The 13,472-nt window shown below is 59.4% G+C and overlaps 1 protein-coding gene across 8 annotated transcripts in view; it reads right to left on the bottom strand.

The window, feature by feature from the left end:
* The window catches only part of ABCC1 (ATP binding cassette subfamily C member 1 (ABCC1 blood group)), a 131,908-nt gene that overhangs the window by 21,918 nt on the left and 96,518 nt on the right, over positions 1–13,472 (bottom strand). For all 8 annotated transcript variants that reach the window (XM_089321633.1, XM_051847486.3, XM_089321629.1 and 5 more), the window contains 3 exons: positions 12,991–13,167; positions 11,132–11,299; positions 8,202–8,385 (listed from right to left, as the gene is read on the bottom strand). In XM_089321633.1, the coding sequence (XP_089177759.1) occupies positions 8,202–8,385; positions 11,132–11,299; positions 12,991–13,167 (529 nt within the window). The remainder of the gene's footprint in view (positions 1–8,201; positions 8,386–11,131; positions 11,300–12,990; positions 13,168–13,472) is intronic.

Below are 13,472 nucleotides of genomic sequence, written 5' to 3'. Positions count from 1 at the left end.
CCCTGCTAATGCACCTGGGAAGGCAGCGAAGGATGGCTCAGGTCCTTGGGATGGAATTCAAGGCTCTGAGGTTCAGCCTGGCCCAGCTCTGGCCACTGCAGTCATACAGAGGAGAACCAGTGGATGGAAGATCTCTCTCTCCCCCCTGTATCTCTGTTGAGAGGGGGAGAGAGGGAAGGGGGGGAGGGAGAGGGAGGGAGAGAGGGAGAGAGGGAGAGAGGGAGAGAGGGAGGGAGGGAGAGGTGGAGAGTCTCCCCTTCCACACTGCCAGGAAAGGGAGGGAGGGCTGGAGGAAGGAAGGAGAGAAAGATAAGCAGCCCGGCTTTGCTGAGGTTCCACACAAGTCCCGTGGCTAGGGCGCAGGTGCCACCCAGAGCTAGGGCCCTGTCAACAAGGACAGTGCTTGGCATAATCCAGAAGATCCCACCAGCTGAGGACCCCGGGCCAGGCTCAGGTGAGAGCAGCTCACCACTTTCAGGTTTTACTCACAGGTCCTGGCCACAGAGACTCACACAGGGAGAAGGGCGGAGGCCTCCAGTCCCCAAGTATCACCAGGTTTGACCAGGGAGAAGGGCGAAGGCCTCCAGTCCCCAATATCACCAGGTTTGACCAGGGCATCAGCCCCGGGGCAGAGCTCCACAGGATGCCCTGCAGTGCTGAGAGTTAACCCTTCAGTTGCCAGATCACAAGGAAGTAGTAAGGGAAGGGGGTACCTTGGGCAGTGGCTGTGCCCCAATAAGGATGCATTTTTTTAAAAAATTTGAGAAGTGGAGTTACAGTCAGAGAGAGGGAAAGACAGAGAGAGAGGTCTTCCATCTGCTGCTTCACTCCCCAAATGGCCACAATGGCCAGAACTGGGCTGATCCAGAGCCAGGAGCTTCTTCTAGGTCTCCCACGGGGGTGTAGGAGCTCAAGCATGTGGGCCATGTTCCAATGCCTTCCCAGGCCATAACAGAGAGCTGGATCAGAAGAGCAGCAGCCAGGACACAAACCGGCAGCCATGGCAGAGGCTTAGCCCACTGCACCGGCCCCAAGTAAGCCATTTTTACCCTAACAACCAATCAAGCTACCCTGGGACACACCAGCCAGACACCAGCCCCAACCTTAGACACAGCCCAGCCACCATCCACGGCAACCATCCCAGCAGGGACCACAGAGCTGACACAGTGGGTGCCTGCTCCTTTCATCTTCACAGCACTATCTCCCCCCGGGACGCTGGCATCCTGCTCCTGGGTGTCAGGAGAGAGCTGGCCAGGAGCAGGAATGAGGGGACAGACGTGCAGCGGGCAGGCAGGTAGGGGTGGCCTCGGAGCATGCTGACGCCCAGGGGACACCAGTGAAGTCTGAGCAGCACAGGCCCTCAGACCAGCCTTGGGGAACTTCGGCCAGGACTGCAAGAGGGGGCGGGGAGACGCTCCCAGCAAGGGCCCTCAGAGTGGGCTCTATGAAGGATGGGTCCCGTGTGGAACCAAGGGCCATGAGGGCGGGGGAAGGGCTCTTGCACTTCTAGCTGAGTGCCCTGGGGCAGCAATCCAGCCCTTGGAGCCCCAACCTGCACATCTGCAAGACGGGCACATCAGCCAACCCTCCCCTCCAGAGCGGGAGGCCAAGCTGCACTCACACACGGTCTGGGCTCGGGGCTCCTCCCGTACGTCACATAAACGACCGGCACAACCAGGACGGGCATCCCTGCCCCGAGCACTCCCTCGAGTCCCAGCCCAGGGGGCCCCACCAAGGTCACCCCACCCCACCTGACCCACGTCCAGTGGCCCCAAGGGCTCAGAGGCAGTTTGAGCAGCTTTGTCCTCAGGGGCTTACTTCCCTGGGTGCTCCATGCATCTTTCCTGACGCCCTGGTCACCCACCATCTTTCCCATACACACCTTTCCCCAGGTGGCTGCAGTGAGCTTGCACTGTGTACACAGAGCCCTTGGTGTGGGCTCTCAGACACCCACTGCTGGTGGGAGGCAAGGGGGATGGGGCTGGTCCAGTGTGGGGAACCTGCTCCCACCCTGCTCCCTGATCCTCCCACCCGCACCCCGGTCAGGTGCCGGTCAGAGTGCACCGTCCACACCTGCCCACGTCCCGGGATGCACGGGTGGTGTGTAAGCAGCGGGACTGCTGGCGTTTACTGTCCACATACTGCAGGCCAGGACTCACACACACGCTCTCTGTGGAAGCATGCTGGACATGGAGATGTGACCTACGGGGTGCTAAGGCTTTGCTGAGGGTACCAGGTGAGCAGTCACAGGTCTGCGAGCTTGACCCGAATCCCCCAGCACCGACCACAAAGCCTGGCACACAGTAGGTGCTTAACCAATGTCGGCTGAGTGAACAAATGGAAAACGGGCGGGGGTGTAAACGCACGGACATTCGGGGCCCTCCCCAGGCTGGCAGCACCAGTTCTAGGCCACGCACGCACAGCCTCGCTGTAGGAGCACAGCCAACTGCGGCCACGGGCGGGAGCTCCTGACCCCGCGCCTCACCCGCCACTCTGCCACCTGGGGACCCACCAGAGCCAATAAAATGCTAAGAACCAGGGTGAAACTCTTTCCCTGTGCCCATTAAACGCCCTGAGGGCGTGAACAGCTTTCCTCTAAAAGCCACACCCCTGGTTTACACACACACAGAGCTGGAAAAGTAACACAGGCCAGCCTTCCGCTTTTGTGTCTGTCGGTGTGGCAGCAGAAGGAAACAGTTTACAGCGGGGCGGGGCAGGTGTGACTTGGCTCTGTCCCAGTCCACAGCTCTAGTTCAAGGGCATTGCTCATGACGGGGCTTGGTCCCATGGAAACACAGGCTGAGCCAAGGGCACAGGGATCCAGGAAAAGTGACTCGGCTCAGACTCTGCCCCGGACCTTCCCAGGCTGGAATGGGGGCCCCTCCTCTGGGCTCCCACGGGCTCTCTGTCTGCTACTGAGGTCCCAGTGACTGGTGTTTTTCTTCCCATCAGACTGTGAGTTCTCTGGGGCAGTACTCCCACTCCACTCACAGCACTCGCCATGCGCCATGTGCAGTTACACAGGATACACACTGCGCAACTTTGCTTGGGGCGGGGGGATTCAGACGGTGGTCCTGGCACCAGATGGCCTGGTGGCACACGGCAGGCACTCTGCACTCACCTGACTGACAGGCTGACAAGAGAACAAGCTGAGCCAGGAGGTGGCACTCCGGTGGCCACACAGGGGCCACCCCACAACCCCTACCTGCGAAGCGAGTTTCTAAATCGGCCCTGGGAGAAACGGGCGGGGTGGGGGGGAAGGGAGGCCACACGCTCACGCGTCCCCCTGATCTGGGATATTTCTCCCGTCTGTCTGTGTCAGAAGCCCCTCTGTGCCGCGCCTGCACACAGGGCACCCTCAGCCATCACCGTGCCGTTCACTCACCTACTGGACACATTTACCGAGAGCCTCCGGGCGCCGGGCCCTGTTCTCCACCCACACCCACACCCACCACCGCTGGGGAAGGCGACAGAAGAACCGCCCCTTTGGGTTTAAAGCAAACACGCAGAAAGCGCGGGCAGGGAATGCGCCTGGACCTCCCGTGGGTGCCAGGCACGGGGTCTCGGAGGCCGCGGGGCCGCGCACGGGCCGTGCTGGAGCCACAGCAGCCCAGCCTGGGCTCGGCTCCGCGGCCGCCCCCCTCAGCCGGCCTCCAGAGGCTCAGCGCTCCTCCCGCAGGTTCTGGAACTTTCCCCGGGCAAGCGCCAGCTGGCAGGCCTCCCTCGAGGGAAGACTTCAACGTGCTGCTTTACACCCCACGCCTCACTTAGGGCCAGAAAGAGATTCAGCGGGGGCAGTAGCCACCCGCAGCCTCCAGCCCCAGATTCGCGGGCCAGCGGGAAGCCCACAGGAACACGCGTGGGCGCGGCGAGCGCTCCGCAGCGGCGCGGTGTTTACGACAGCGCAGTGATGGCGCAGGCACGTTTACGGCAGTGGGACCTCACGCGTAGCCCGATGGGCAGGCACGTGCGGGCCCCGGCTGAGAGGGCCGCCGAGCCCGGACGCAGGAGAAACCTAACTGCGCCACTCCAGGTCCACGGCCCGCCTCGGATCGAGCTTGAAACGACAGTAGCTACTAAAGAGGGAAACATTCATCGCGAGGTTTGAAAACTGGGCGCGGTGCTGGAGTGCGGGCCCGGTTCCCGCGCCGAGGCGTGGCCGGAGGTCCCACCCGCTGCCATCCTGGGCACAGCAGGGTCAGGGGTACTGAGGGCCCTCGCCCGCTGGACTCCAGCAGCAAAGTGGCTGCAGCCGCGGCAAGCACAGGTGTCCCCCGACCCCGCCAGAGACCCCCCCACCCAGGGCAGAACTGCTCCCTCCCCGCAAAAATGGCTGCTTTCATTTGGGGTCCTCATACAAGAAGCCACCTGTTTTCTACCTGAGACTATGCAGGCTCAGGAACCAGTATGTAAAGCATTTTGGCAGTCAAGACGTTTAGGGATAAAAACGCATTCCCTGGAGATCACTATAGCATGTAATAGTGTATCTCGTGGGGGCATGGCATCTCCCCCTCCTCATGACAATGAAACCCCTCCCCCCATCCCAGGAAGGCCCTCTCCTTCAGTGTGGGTTTAAAAAATAAATAAAAACCTGATGGATCCAGCTTCCCTTTAGGAGGGGCCAAAAATGGGGCTCCAACAAATCCAAGGTCATGGGCACTTGGCATTGGCTACAGCTGAGCAAGACCAGGCCCTGACATCAAGATGCAAGTGGACTCCCCCAAAGCCAGGGGGGAGTGGGGTGCACCTGCTAAGTTTTATTTAAGACCCACCAGGCTGGGGCTTCCTGTGTGTGTGGGGGGGTCATTTTCATTGCCTAACTAAGTGCTGAAAAGACACTCAAAATTATATGGCGACTGGCCACGCCTGTGTTCTGCGTAAACTGCCTTGGAGGAGACACAGGTGCCTGGGGGCATCTGAGGCCAGCAGGGCTCAAGGACATTCTGTGCTCACTGGACAGGAAAGGGGCTTCAGTGGATCCCTGGCACTTGGATTCTGAAAGCACAGGGCGTTATCCTCCTCTGAGAGCAGCCCACGCCTGGCGGCCAGGGAAACGCTGGCTGGTGAACCAGAAGCTGCCGGGACTTGGCTCAGGGCAGGCAGGAAAGCGGCAGCAGCAGGAAGGAAGCAGACTAGACTTGAGGGAGAACTCTCCATCCCCCAGGGCACGAACGCGCAGTAACTCGCCACACTCAGACTTTAAAAGCTTAAGGGAACGCAGAGATCAAACCCTGGCCAAAAAAAAAAAAAAAAAAAAAAAAGCATAAGCATGGCTTCTCTCTCTTTTTTTTTGGGGGGGGGGGGACAGGCAGAGTTAGACAGTGAGAGAGAGAGAGACAGAGAGAAAGGTCTTCCTTCTGTTGGTTAACCCCCCAAATGGCCGCCATGGCCGGCGCGCTGCACCAGTCTGAGGCCAGGAGCCAGGTGCTTCCTCCTGGTCTCCCGTGCAGGTGCAGGGCCCAAGCACTTGGGCCATCCTCCACTGCCCTCCCGGGCCACAGCAGAGAGCTGGACTGGAAGAGGAGCAACCGGGACAGAATCCGGCGCCCCAACCGGGACTAGAACCCAGGGTGCCAGTGCTGCAGGCGGAGGATTAGCCTAGTGAGCCACGGTGCCGGCCATGGCTTCTCTCTCAAAACCGCTATGGGGGCCAGCGTTGTGGGTTAAGCCGCCACTTGTGATACTGGCTCTCCACATTGTAGCTTTAGTATGAGTCCCGGCTGCTCCACTTCCATCCAGCTTCCTGCCAGTGCTCCTGGGAAATCAGTGGAAGGTGGCTTAAGTGCTGCTTGGGCCCCTGCAATCCATTTGGGAGACCTGGATGAAGTGCCTGACCCCTGGCTTTGGCCTGGCCCAGCCCCGACTGTTGTGGCCATGCGGAGAGTGAACCAGCAGATGAAGGCCATCTCTCCGTCACTGTCAAATACATACATCAGTCTTTCAAAATCAACAGGGCTTCACAACAGCGTTATTCACGATGGCCAGGAAAGAAGAAAAACCCAAATGCCTGTGCAGAGATGAATGCGTAGGGAAAGCAGAGGAGGAGCCACACAGAGGGGTACTACGCAGCAACAAGAGGAAAGGGAGGAAAAAGCAGATGAACTTGGAAAGACTGAGACGGCTGCACAACGCCACGAGCAGACTGTGGATAGCTGGGTGCAGGGCTCACACGGGGAAGTGCAGGGGGCCCGCTCAGCCGCGAACGCGCGCCCAGTCTGGGCAGACCCAGCGACCACAAAAGGAGCAGAGGACGGGAGATGTAAGAGGCCACTGTGCGTCCTCGGGCCAGCTGCTTCCTCTGACACTCAGTGGCTCCCCACTGCACTTAGGCCAAAACCACAACTCCCCACCGGGAAGGCCCTGCAGGATGGTCACCTCGCTGACCCCACCTCCTGCCCCCGGCCCCTGCTGGCCACAGTCTGGCCACACCAGCCTCTATCGGCTTTTCCAGCCAAGCTCGTGTTGGTCCACAGGGCTTGGCACTGGCTTTTCCCTGTGTCCAAAACACTGTTCCCCACATCTTCTCCCTGCTGCCGCCCCTTCTGGAGCCAACCTCACTCCAGAGGCCCCCTGTGACTCCGTCACGCCTCGGGGCTCTCCATGGTATACGAAAGCATCCTTAGCCTGTGGGTCCATTCGGTGTCCTCCTCCCCCTCTGGGTTCGGACCCCCTAGGATATGGATTTGTTTAGTGCGTTGGTCACTGCTGCTTCCCCAAAACCTACTACAGTGCTGCTTGGGGCTGGATTATATTCCCCCAAGGTCATCCGTGGCAGTCTTAGCTCCCAGGAGACTGGGTCCCTGCAGGTGTAACTGTCAGGATGCAGTCACACTGGAGGGGGTTGGACCTTGCTAACACAATGCACACAGCGTGATTCCCTAAGAGGGAACTGCAGAGACAAAGGTGCACGCGCTCCCACACACGCACACACTCGGGAACACCCCCAGACGAGGCGACATCAGCGTGATGCTCCAACAAGCCCAGGAATGCTACGGATTGTAGGAAACCAGCAGAAGCTGGGAGAGCGGCTCGGGACGGAGTCGTGGCCCACACTCAGGTCTCGGGCCTCGGCCTCCAGGACCAGGAGCCAGCCAGTGTGTGTTGTCGAGGCGCTCACAGCGATGGCCTTAGGAAGATAATCTGCACACGAACCTAACCCCCAACAGGTGCTGGAACACTCCCCGCTGAGCAGCTCAATACACGAACAGGAAACAGCTCGTCCTCAGCACCCCAAGCCCCTGGGACGGCAGCACACAGCCTGTGACACTGACTTGCGCTGGGAGCCGTGCAGAGGGGCGGCCCTGCGGCCTCACCTGGAGGGCAGGCCGAGCCCGTACTTGGCTTCAGAAAGGGCAGTCCGTGGAGGACAGGTGCGCGCCCTACACTTGACAGCCAAAAGGCTGAGAAGCGACGCGGTGTGCGCCCTTTACTCCTACTGCAGCAGCTGGAGCCCAGGCAGCATCCCTCACCCCAAGGGTGGGGTCCCCTTCCGTGTCGACATGGGGCAGAGATCCCCAAAAGGAGGCGAGTGGAGGACACCCCAGGAAGCCAGCATGACCGATGGACCCAGGCTGCAAGCAGACCCCTTGGACTTGGAGCCAAGTGTGAACAGGATCCTAGGAGTCGAGCCTGCTGCCCATGAGGTCAGGGCGCAGTCCCAGCTCAAGGTTCTGAGGACTGAGAGGGCACTCCACGATGATCCCACGTTCAGGGGCCCGGCCCGGGAAGCCAGGCAAGGCCAGGCCAGGCAGCTGGAAGCGGGCAGGGCTGTAGTGGCCTGGCTGATGGCACTCTCCCCCAGGGGCCTATGACGGCGGCTGTTACCACGTGCCAAAGCCTCCTGGCAGCTCACCACACTGAACCCACACCCGGTGTGAGAGGGTTGCTTCTGCCCATCCACTGCTTAATCGGCGAGGAACCGAGGCCCAGAGGGTTTGAGGGACAGGCCTGAGGTCACACAGGAACCGGGACCAAATCTAGGTCCTGCCAACTTCCAGCCGCCAGCTCAGCCCAGCACCACATCTCCCGGCCCTCACAGCTGCTTCCAGTCATGCCTGCCCCACGTGTCATGGGTGCCCCTGGCTCCTGGGAGCCGGAGGCATGCAGCTGCGGCTCCGGACACAGGGGGACCGGACCTGAGTGCTCTTGTGACCAGACCTTCTCCATCCAGCCCTCCGCGAGGCACCTGTGGCCGCCCTCACCCTCATCCTCCGCATCCTGCTCCTGCTCGGCGCTGGCGTAGGTGCGCAGGAACTCAGCGAAGGCCCCGTCCCGGGCCAGCAGCTCCTGGTAAGAGCCCATCTCGGAGATCTTGCCGCCACTCATGACCACGATGACATCCACCTGCGGCAGGTAGCTGATGCTGTGTGTGACCAGGATCCGCGTCTGCGGGCAAAGGGAAACCCGGCCAGGTAAGCGCATGCGCACACAGCCTGGCACAGCCGTGGCTAAGGGCGGGAGTCATGGGATCCTGCAGATCAGAGCCCAGGTCCAAAGCTAGGGCATGCATCTATGGCAGAGGCATGCACAGGGATCTGAACCTGTGCCAGGAACCGCTAACAGCTGAGGACCAGCAGGGAACAAAACCAACAAGGGCCCTTCCCCAGATTCCTGAGTCGCAGGGACAGCAGGGAAGGGGATGGGGCACCAAGAGGAAGGGGGCTGTGATGTGACCAAGGCAGAGGGGAGGGGCTGGCCTTGTGCCACAGCAGGTTAAGCTGCTATCTGCAACTCTGGCATCCCATACCTCAGAGCACTGGTTCAAGTCCCAACTGCTCTGCTTCCAATCCAGCTCCCTGCTAATGCACCTGGGAAAGCAGCAGAGGCTGGCTCAAGTGCCTGGGCCCCTGCCACCCACGTGGGAGACACAGGTGAAGTTCCTGGCTCCTGGCTTCAAACTAGTCCAGGCCCAGCTATTGCAGGGATTTGGGGAGTGAACCAGCAGATTGAAGATCTCTCCTTCTCTGTCTCTAACTCTGCCTTTCACATAAATAAATGTTTCTTTAAACAAAGGGGATGGAAAGGCTACTTTTAAATAAAAACCCCCAAGAGAAGCAGGAAGGAGGCACGAGCATGTGGGAGAACAGAAAGAGGCAGAGAAACAACTCACACCCAGGGCCCAGTCCTTTCTCTGCAACACTGGCCTCTGATCCCCGAACACTGTTAGAAAACGTGTTAGATCTGGCCGGCGCCGCGGCTCACTAGGCTAATCCTCCGCCTAGCGGCGCCGGCACACCGGGTTCTAGTCCCGGTCGGGGCACCAGATTCTGTCCCGGTTGCCCCTCTTCCAGGCCAGCTCTCTGCTGTGGCCAGGGAGTGCAGTGGAGGATGGCCCAGGTGCTTGGGCCCTGCACCCCATGGGAGACCAGGAGAAGCACCTGGCTCCTGGCTCCTGGCATCAGATCAGCGCGGTGCGCTGGCCGCGGCGGCCATTGGAGGGTGAACCAACGGCAAAGGAAGACCTTTCTCTCTGTCTCTCTCTCTCACTGTCCACTCTGCCTGTCAAAAAATTTAAAAAAAAAAATAAATAAATAAAAATAAAAATAAAAAAAAAAAAGAAAACGTGTTAGATCTGAAGGTTTGGGAAGATACTCAGCGAACTGTCAGCAGAGATCACCTCTTAAAGGGCCAGGTGATCGGTATTTGCAGCTTCATGGGCGGTGTGGTCGCTGTGGCAACAGCTCAGCTCTGGCTGCTGTAGCAGGAAGCAGCCACAGCTAATGCCACACAGAACGGCTGGCTGCATTCCAATGCTTCACTTACGCACGCTGGAAGTTTAACACGAGTTTCACAAGTCACAAGTAATTCTTCAGATTCCCCCCACCTTCCAATGTTTAAAATTTAAAAGCCATTCTTAGTTCGCTGACCCCTGCTCTCAAGAGAGCAACAGGGGGCACGAGATGAGGGGCACCACTTGTATCCGTGTTTCTACATCTCCTCGCGCTCTTGGATTTGGGTGCGTACTCCTTTGAACACTCAAAAACATTCTTCAGTGTTTAAACATCAGCTCTGCACAGACCTTCAGTGGTGTGTAGAGATGCGTCTAACAGGTTAAGTGACATGGCATTCTCTATATGCGCGTACACACAAGGGGACTTCCACAAGTTCATGGTAAAAAATGGAATTAAAAAGCAAGTTCATTTTGGTGCAAAAGAAATCTGACATCTACGCCGTGGTTCATGATGTGCACTTTGCATGAACCTTTTGGAGCAGGTATCACGTGTGACATGGTAAGCCCAGGCAAGGTAACTCGAAAGTAATCCAGAATCTCCACTTTTGTAGGTATTTTTTCACTATTTTCCCAATAGGTATAAGTGTGAGTTTTTTTCTCCCTCCATCATCATGGTTTTAAAACTTCATTGACACCTAAGCTCTGCACATGCCAATGGGGGGTGATACAGATATCTGGAACACGCACACCTTGTGTGATGATCAACTCAGGGTCATACACTACTCCTGTGATCAAGAGAAGAAGGTGTGTGCCCTCACCACCAATGAGCGGGCCGGGGCTGTGGTGCAGCGGGCTAAGCCACAGCCTGCAACACCAGCATCCCATATCAGAGTGCCAGGCTGAGTCCCGGCTGCTCTGCTTCTGACCCAGCTCTCTGCTAATGGCTCAAGGTGCGTGGGCACCTGCCACTCACGTGGGAGACCCGATGGAGTCCCTGACCCCTGCCTCCAGCCTGGACCAGATGGGGTCATTGCAGCCATTTAGGGAGTGAACAAGCAGATGAGAGATCTCCTTTCTCTCTTTCTCTGCTCAATCTTAAAAAAGCGCAGGAACTCCTTCCGGTCATTGAAGGTGCCGTGCCAGTTTTCTGGCCCTAAAGCTCCGCCCCACGGCCAGCTGGGCCCGGAAGGAAGAGCAGGAAGTTTGTGGCATGAGATTTCCCTCTGGGAAGCCCTGGGATGTGGAGGCAGGCCCCTGCGGCTGGGGAGGCCAGGATTTCAAGCCAGAGACCAGGGCCCAGGCCTACAAACACAAGTGCCACACGGCTGCCTTGGCAAGGTTCCAAGGAAAGCATGCGAGAGGCTGCACGCTCAAAGCCCGGCGTAAACCAACCGACCGAGAGGCCTGGGAAGTGAAGGAGCCCGCGGCTTCGCCCAGGAGCGCCCGCCCCTCAGCAGGTACCTTGTGCTTCAGCATGCCCTTGGGGCCGACCACACTTTCAAATATGTGCTTGCCCACGTGGGCGTCCACCGCCGAGAGGGGGTCGTCGAAGAGGTAGATGTCGGCGTCGCAGTACACGGCCCGCGCCAAGCTCACGCGCTGCTTCTGGCCACCAGACAGGTTCACGCCCTGGGGACAGACACACGGGAAGGGTGGGTCACCCCAGGAGACTGGAGACCCGAGAAATGGGGCAAAGCCACCTAAGGGGCGGCTCAGGACGCAGGGACCCGCGGCTCCAGCACAGCTGGGCACAGGACCGTGTGCTCGGGTGCCCCTCTGCCTGCAAAATGGGAGAAGGCCACGCACCCAGGCCTCCTGCGGGCTGTTGCGCAGGGCACCTGGCACGTAGGGAGCGCTCAGCAAAGAGCAGCTGACAGCACCAACGGCGATGGCTGCAGGGCAGCTCCTGGTCGGCACCGGCAGACGTGGTGACGATGCTGTTACTGCCGCTTCTGCTGTCATTATTGTTAACAGCTAATGATTTCTGCACGCTTACGCTGGATCTGTCACACACCAGGGCAGCCACGTACAGCGACCAGCATGCTCTGCCCAGGGTTCAGCAGCAGGCAGCCCAACGCCACCTCCACGTGTGGCTGCACAATCGCAGTGGACACCCACGGTGTTAGGCGCCCAGCCCCCTCCTGGGAGACGCCTGCTCTCCTTCTGTGACAGCCCCTCTGGCCACAGCTAATGGGACCCAAGTCAAGACCAATCAGAATTTCCCCCTCCAGGTTTTGGCACTGTGACCATGACAGGGACTGTCAGGAGTGTCCAAACGCCAGCCACTTCTGAGAAGACGACAGAGCTGATGGGAAGAAAGGGACGGCCAGAGCGGAACAGGACTCACCTCTCCCTGAGTCCACACTCTGCCCTTAGATCCCTCCCCTGCACCTGTCTCCTTAAACTCCATTCTCATTTTCGGCTCACACTAGCTCAAGTTCCCTTGCAAGCCCAAAGACCTCTGCCAGTCATTGGCATCTTCTTTCCAAGGAGGTGCAGACTTAGCTCAGTAAAAACCAGTCGTTCCCAGATAAGAGCCCAGGTGATGCAACTGGCTTCTGGCTAACAGCAGAGACAGGGCATGCAGGTAGGCATCCACCAGGGGGCGCCAGCGCGAGACACAGAAGTGGCCCAGGACAAGTGTCCCAGGCTTGGGGAAGGCACCTGCAAAGGCCGGGAAGCGGGAAGGGGTGGTGTGCTGGGGAGGAAGCTCCCTGGGGGCTGGAATACAGTGGGAGGGGGCTGGGGTTAGGGGGAGCACAGAGAACCTCCTTGGAACAAAATACAGCAGGTAGGACACACAGGGGCTGTGTTCTCTGTGGCTGTGTGTCCTCAGGGAAGTCACCTAGCCTCTCTGTGCCTCCCCGGCTCACCCATTAAATAAGAACAAATCCCATCTCAGGGCGTGCAGTTCCCATCAGATAGCGCCCCGACAGGCCCACGGAAATGCTCAGCACGTGACAGCTCCTGTGTTACTCTATTATCTCTGTCGCCAGGGACTGCAGACACTTGAACGCCACCCGGCCTCCCTGCATCGTGGCCACGGTCATGTGACTGGGCAGTCATGTGCCCACAGAGGCCTCTGAGCCTGGCCAAGCGTCTGAGGTGCCTTGTGGCTGCAAGGGGCCGTGTGCTCTCACTCGCTCGCTCTCAGCTGCCGCCACCACGCCAGGAGCCTCCTCTCAGGTAGCCTTCAGCCCAGGCCCCAGCAAGAACCCCTGTGGGGCAGGTGGGAGCCACACCTGCAGGGGAAGCCTAGTCTGCCCAGCCCCCGGCCCAGGGCACGACGTGGGCCTGTGCCGTGTCGGCGCCACACTGACCTTCTCCCCGATCTCCGTGCGGTCCCCGCTGGGCAGGATCTCCAGGTCCGGGAGGAGGGCGCAGGCCTCCAGCACGGCCTGGTAGTAGCGCTCCTGCAGCTGCCGGCCGAAGAGGATGTTTTCTCGTAGGGAGTCGTTCTGGATCCAGGCCTGCTGGGGCACGTAGGCCACGGAGCCCTGCGTGGCAACCAGAGACACACAGACTGACGGACCTGGTCGATGAGACGGCAGCTTGCCCGCCGGCCTGCCAGACAGAGCCACCCCACATGCCGCTCCAACAAGGGGGAAACTGAGTCAGTGGGGGCCCAGGTCACAGGAGCTAGGGAGTTCAACCCCTCACTGACGAACCGCAGTGACTGACTTCATAAGTGTTTTCTATAGCTGGAACAAAACTCCCGCCTCTAAAGAGTGGACGTCCCTGGTGTGGCCAAAACACCATCCAAGTGCAGTCATGGTCAAAGTGATGAAACAGAACCTGGGAG

This window comes from Oryctolagus cuniculus, chromosome 19 (assembly GCF_051225735.1).
Source record: "Oryctolagus cuniculus isolate XC-2025 breed Fujian yellow rabbit chromosome 19, ASM5122573v1, whole genome shotgun sequence".
Taxonomy (NCBI): domain Eukaryota; kingdom Metazoa; phylum Chordata; class Mammalia; order Lagomorpha; family Leporidae; genus Oryctolagus; species Oryctolagus cuniculus.
Note: the sequence above shows the minus strand (reverse complement) of the source record. Positions and strands in the feature narration are given on the sequence as shown.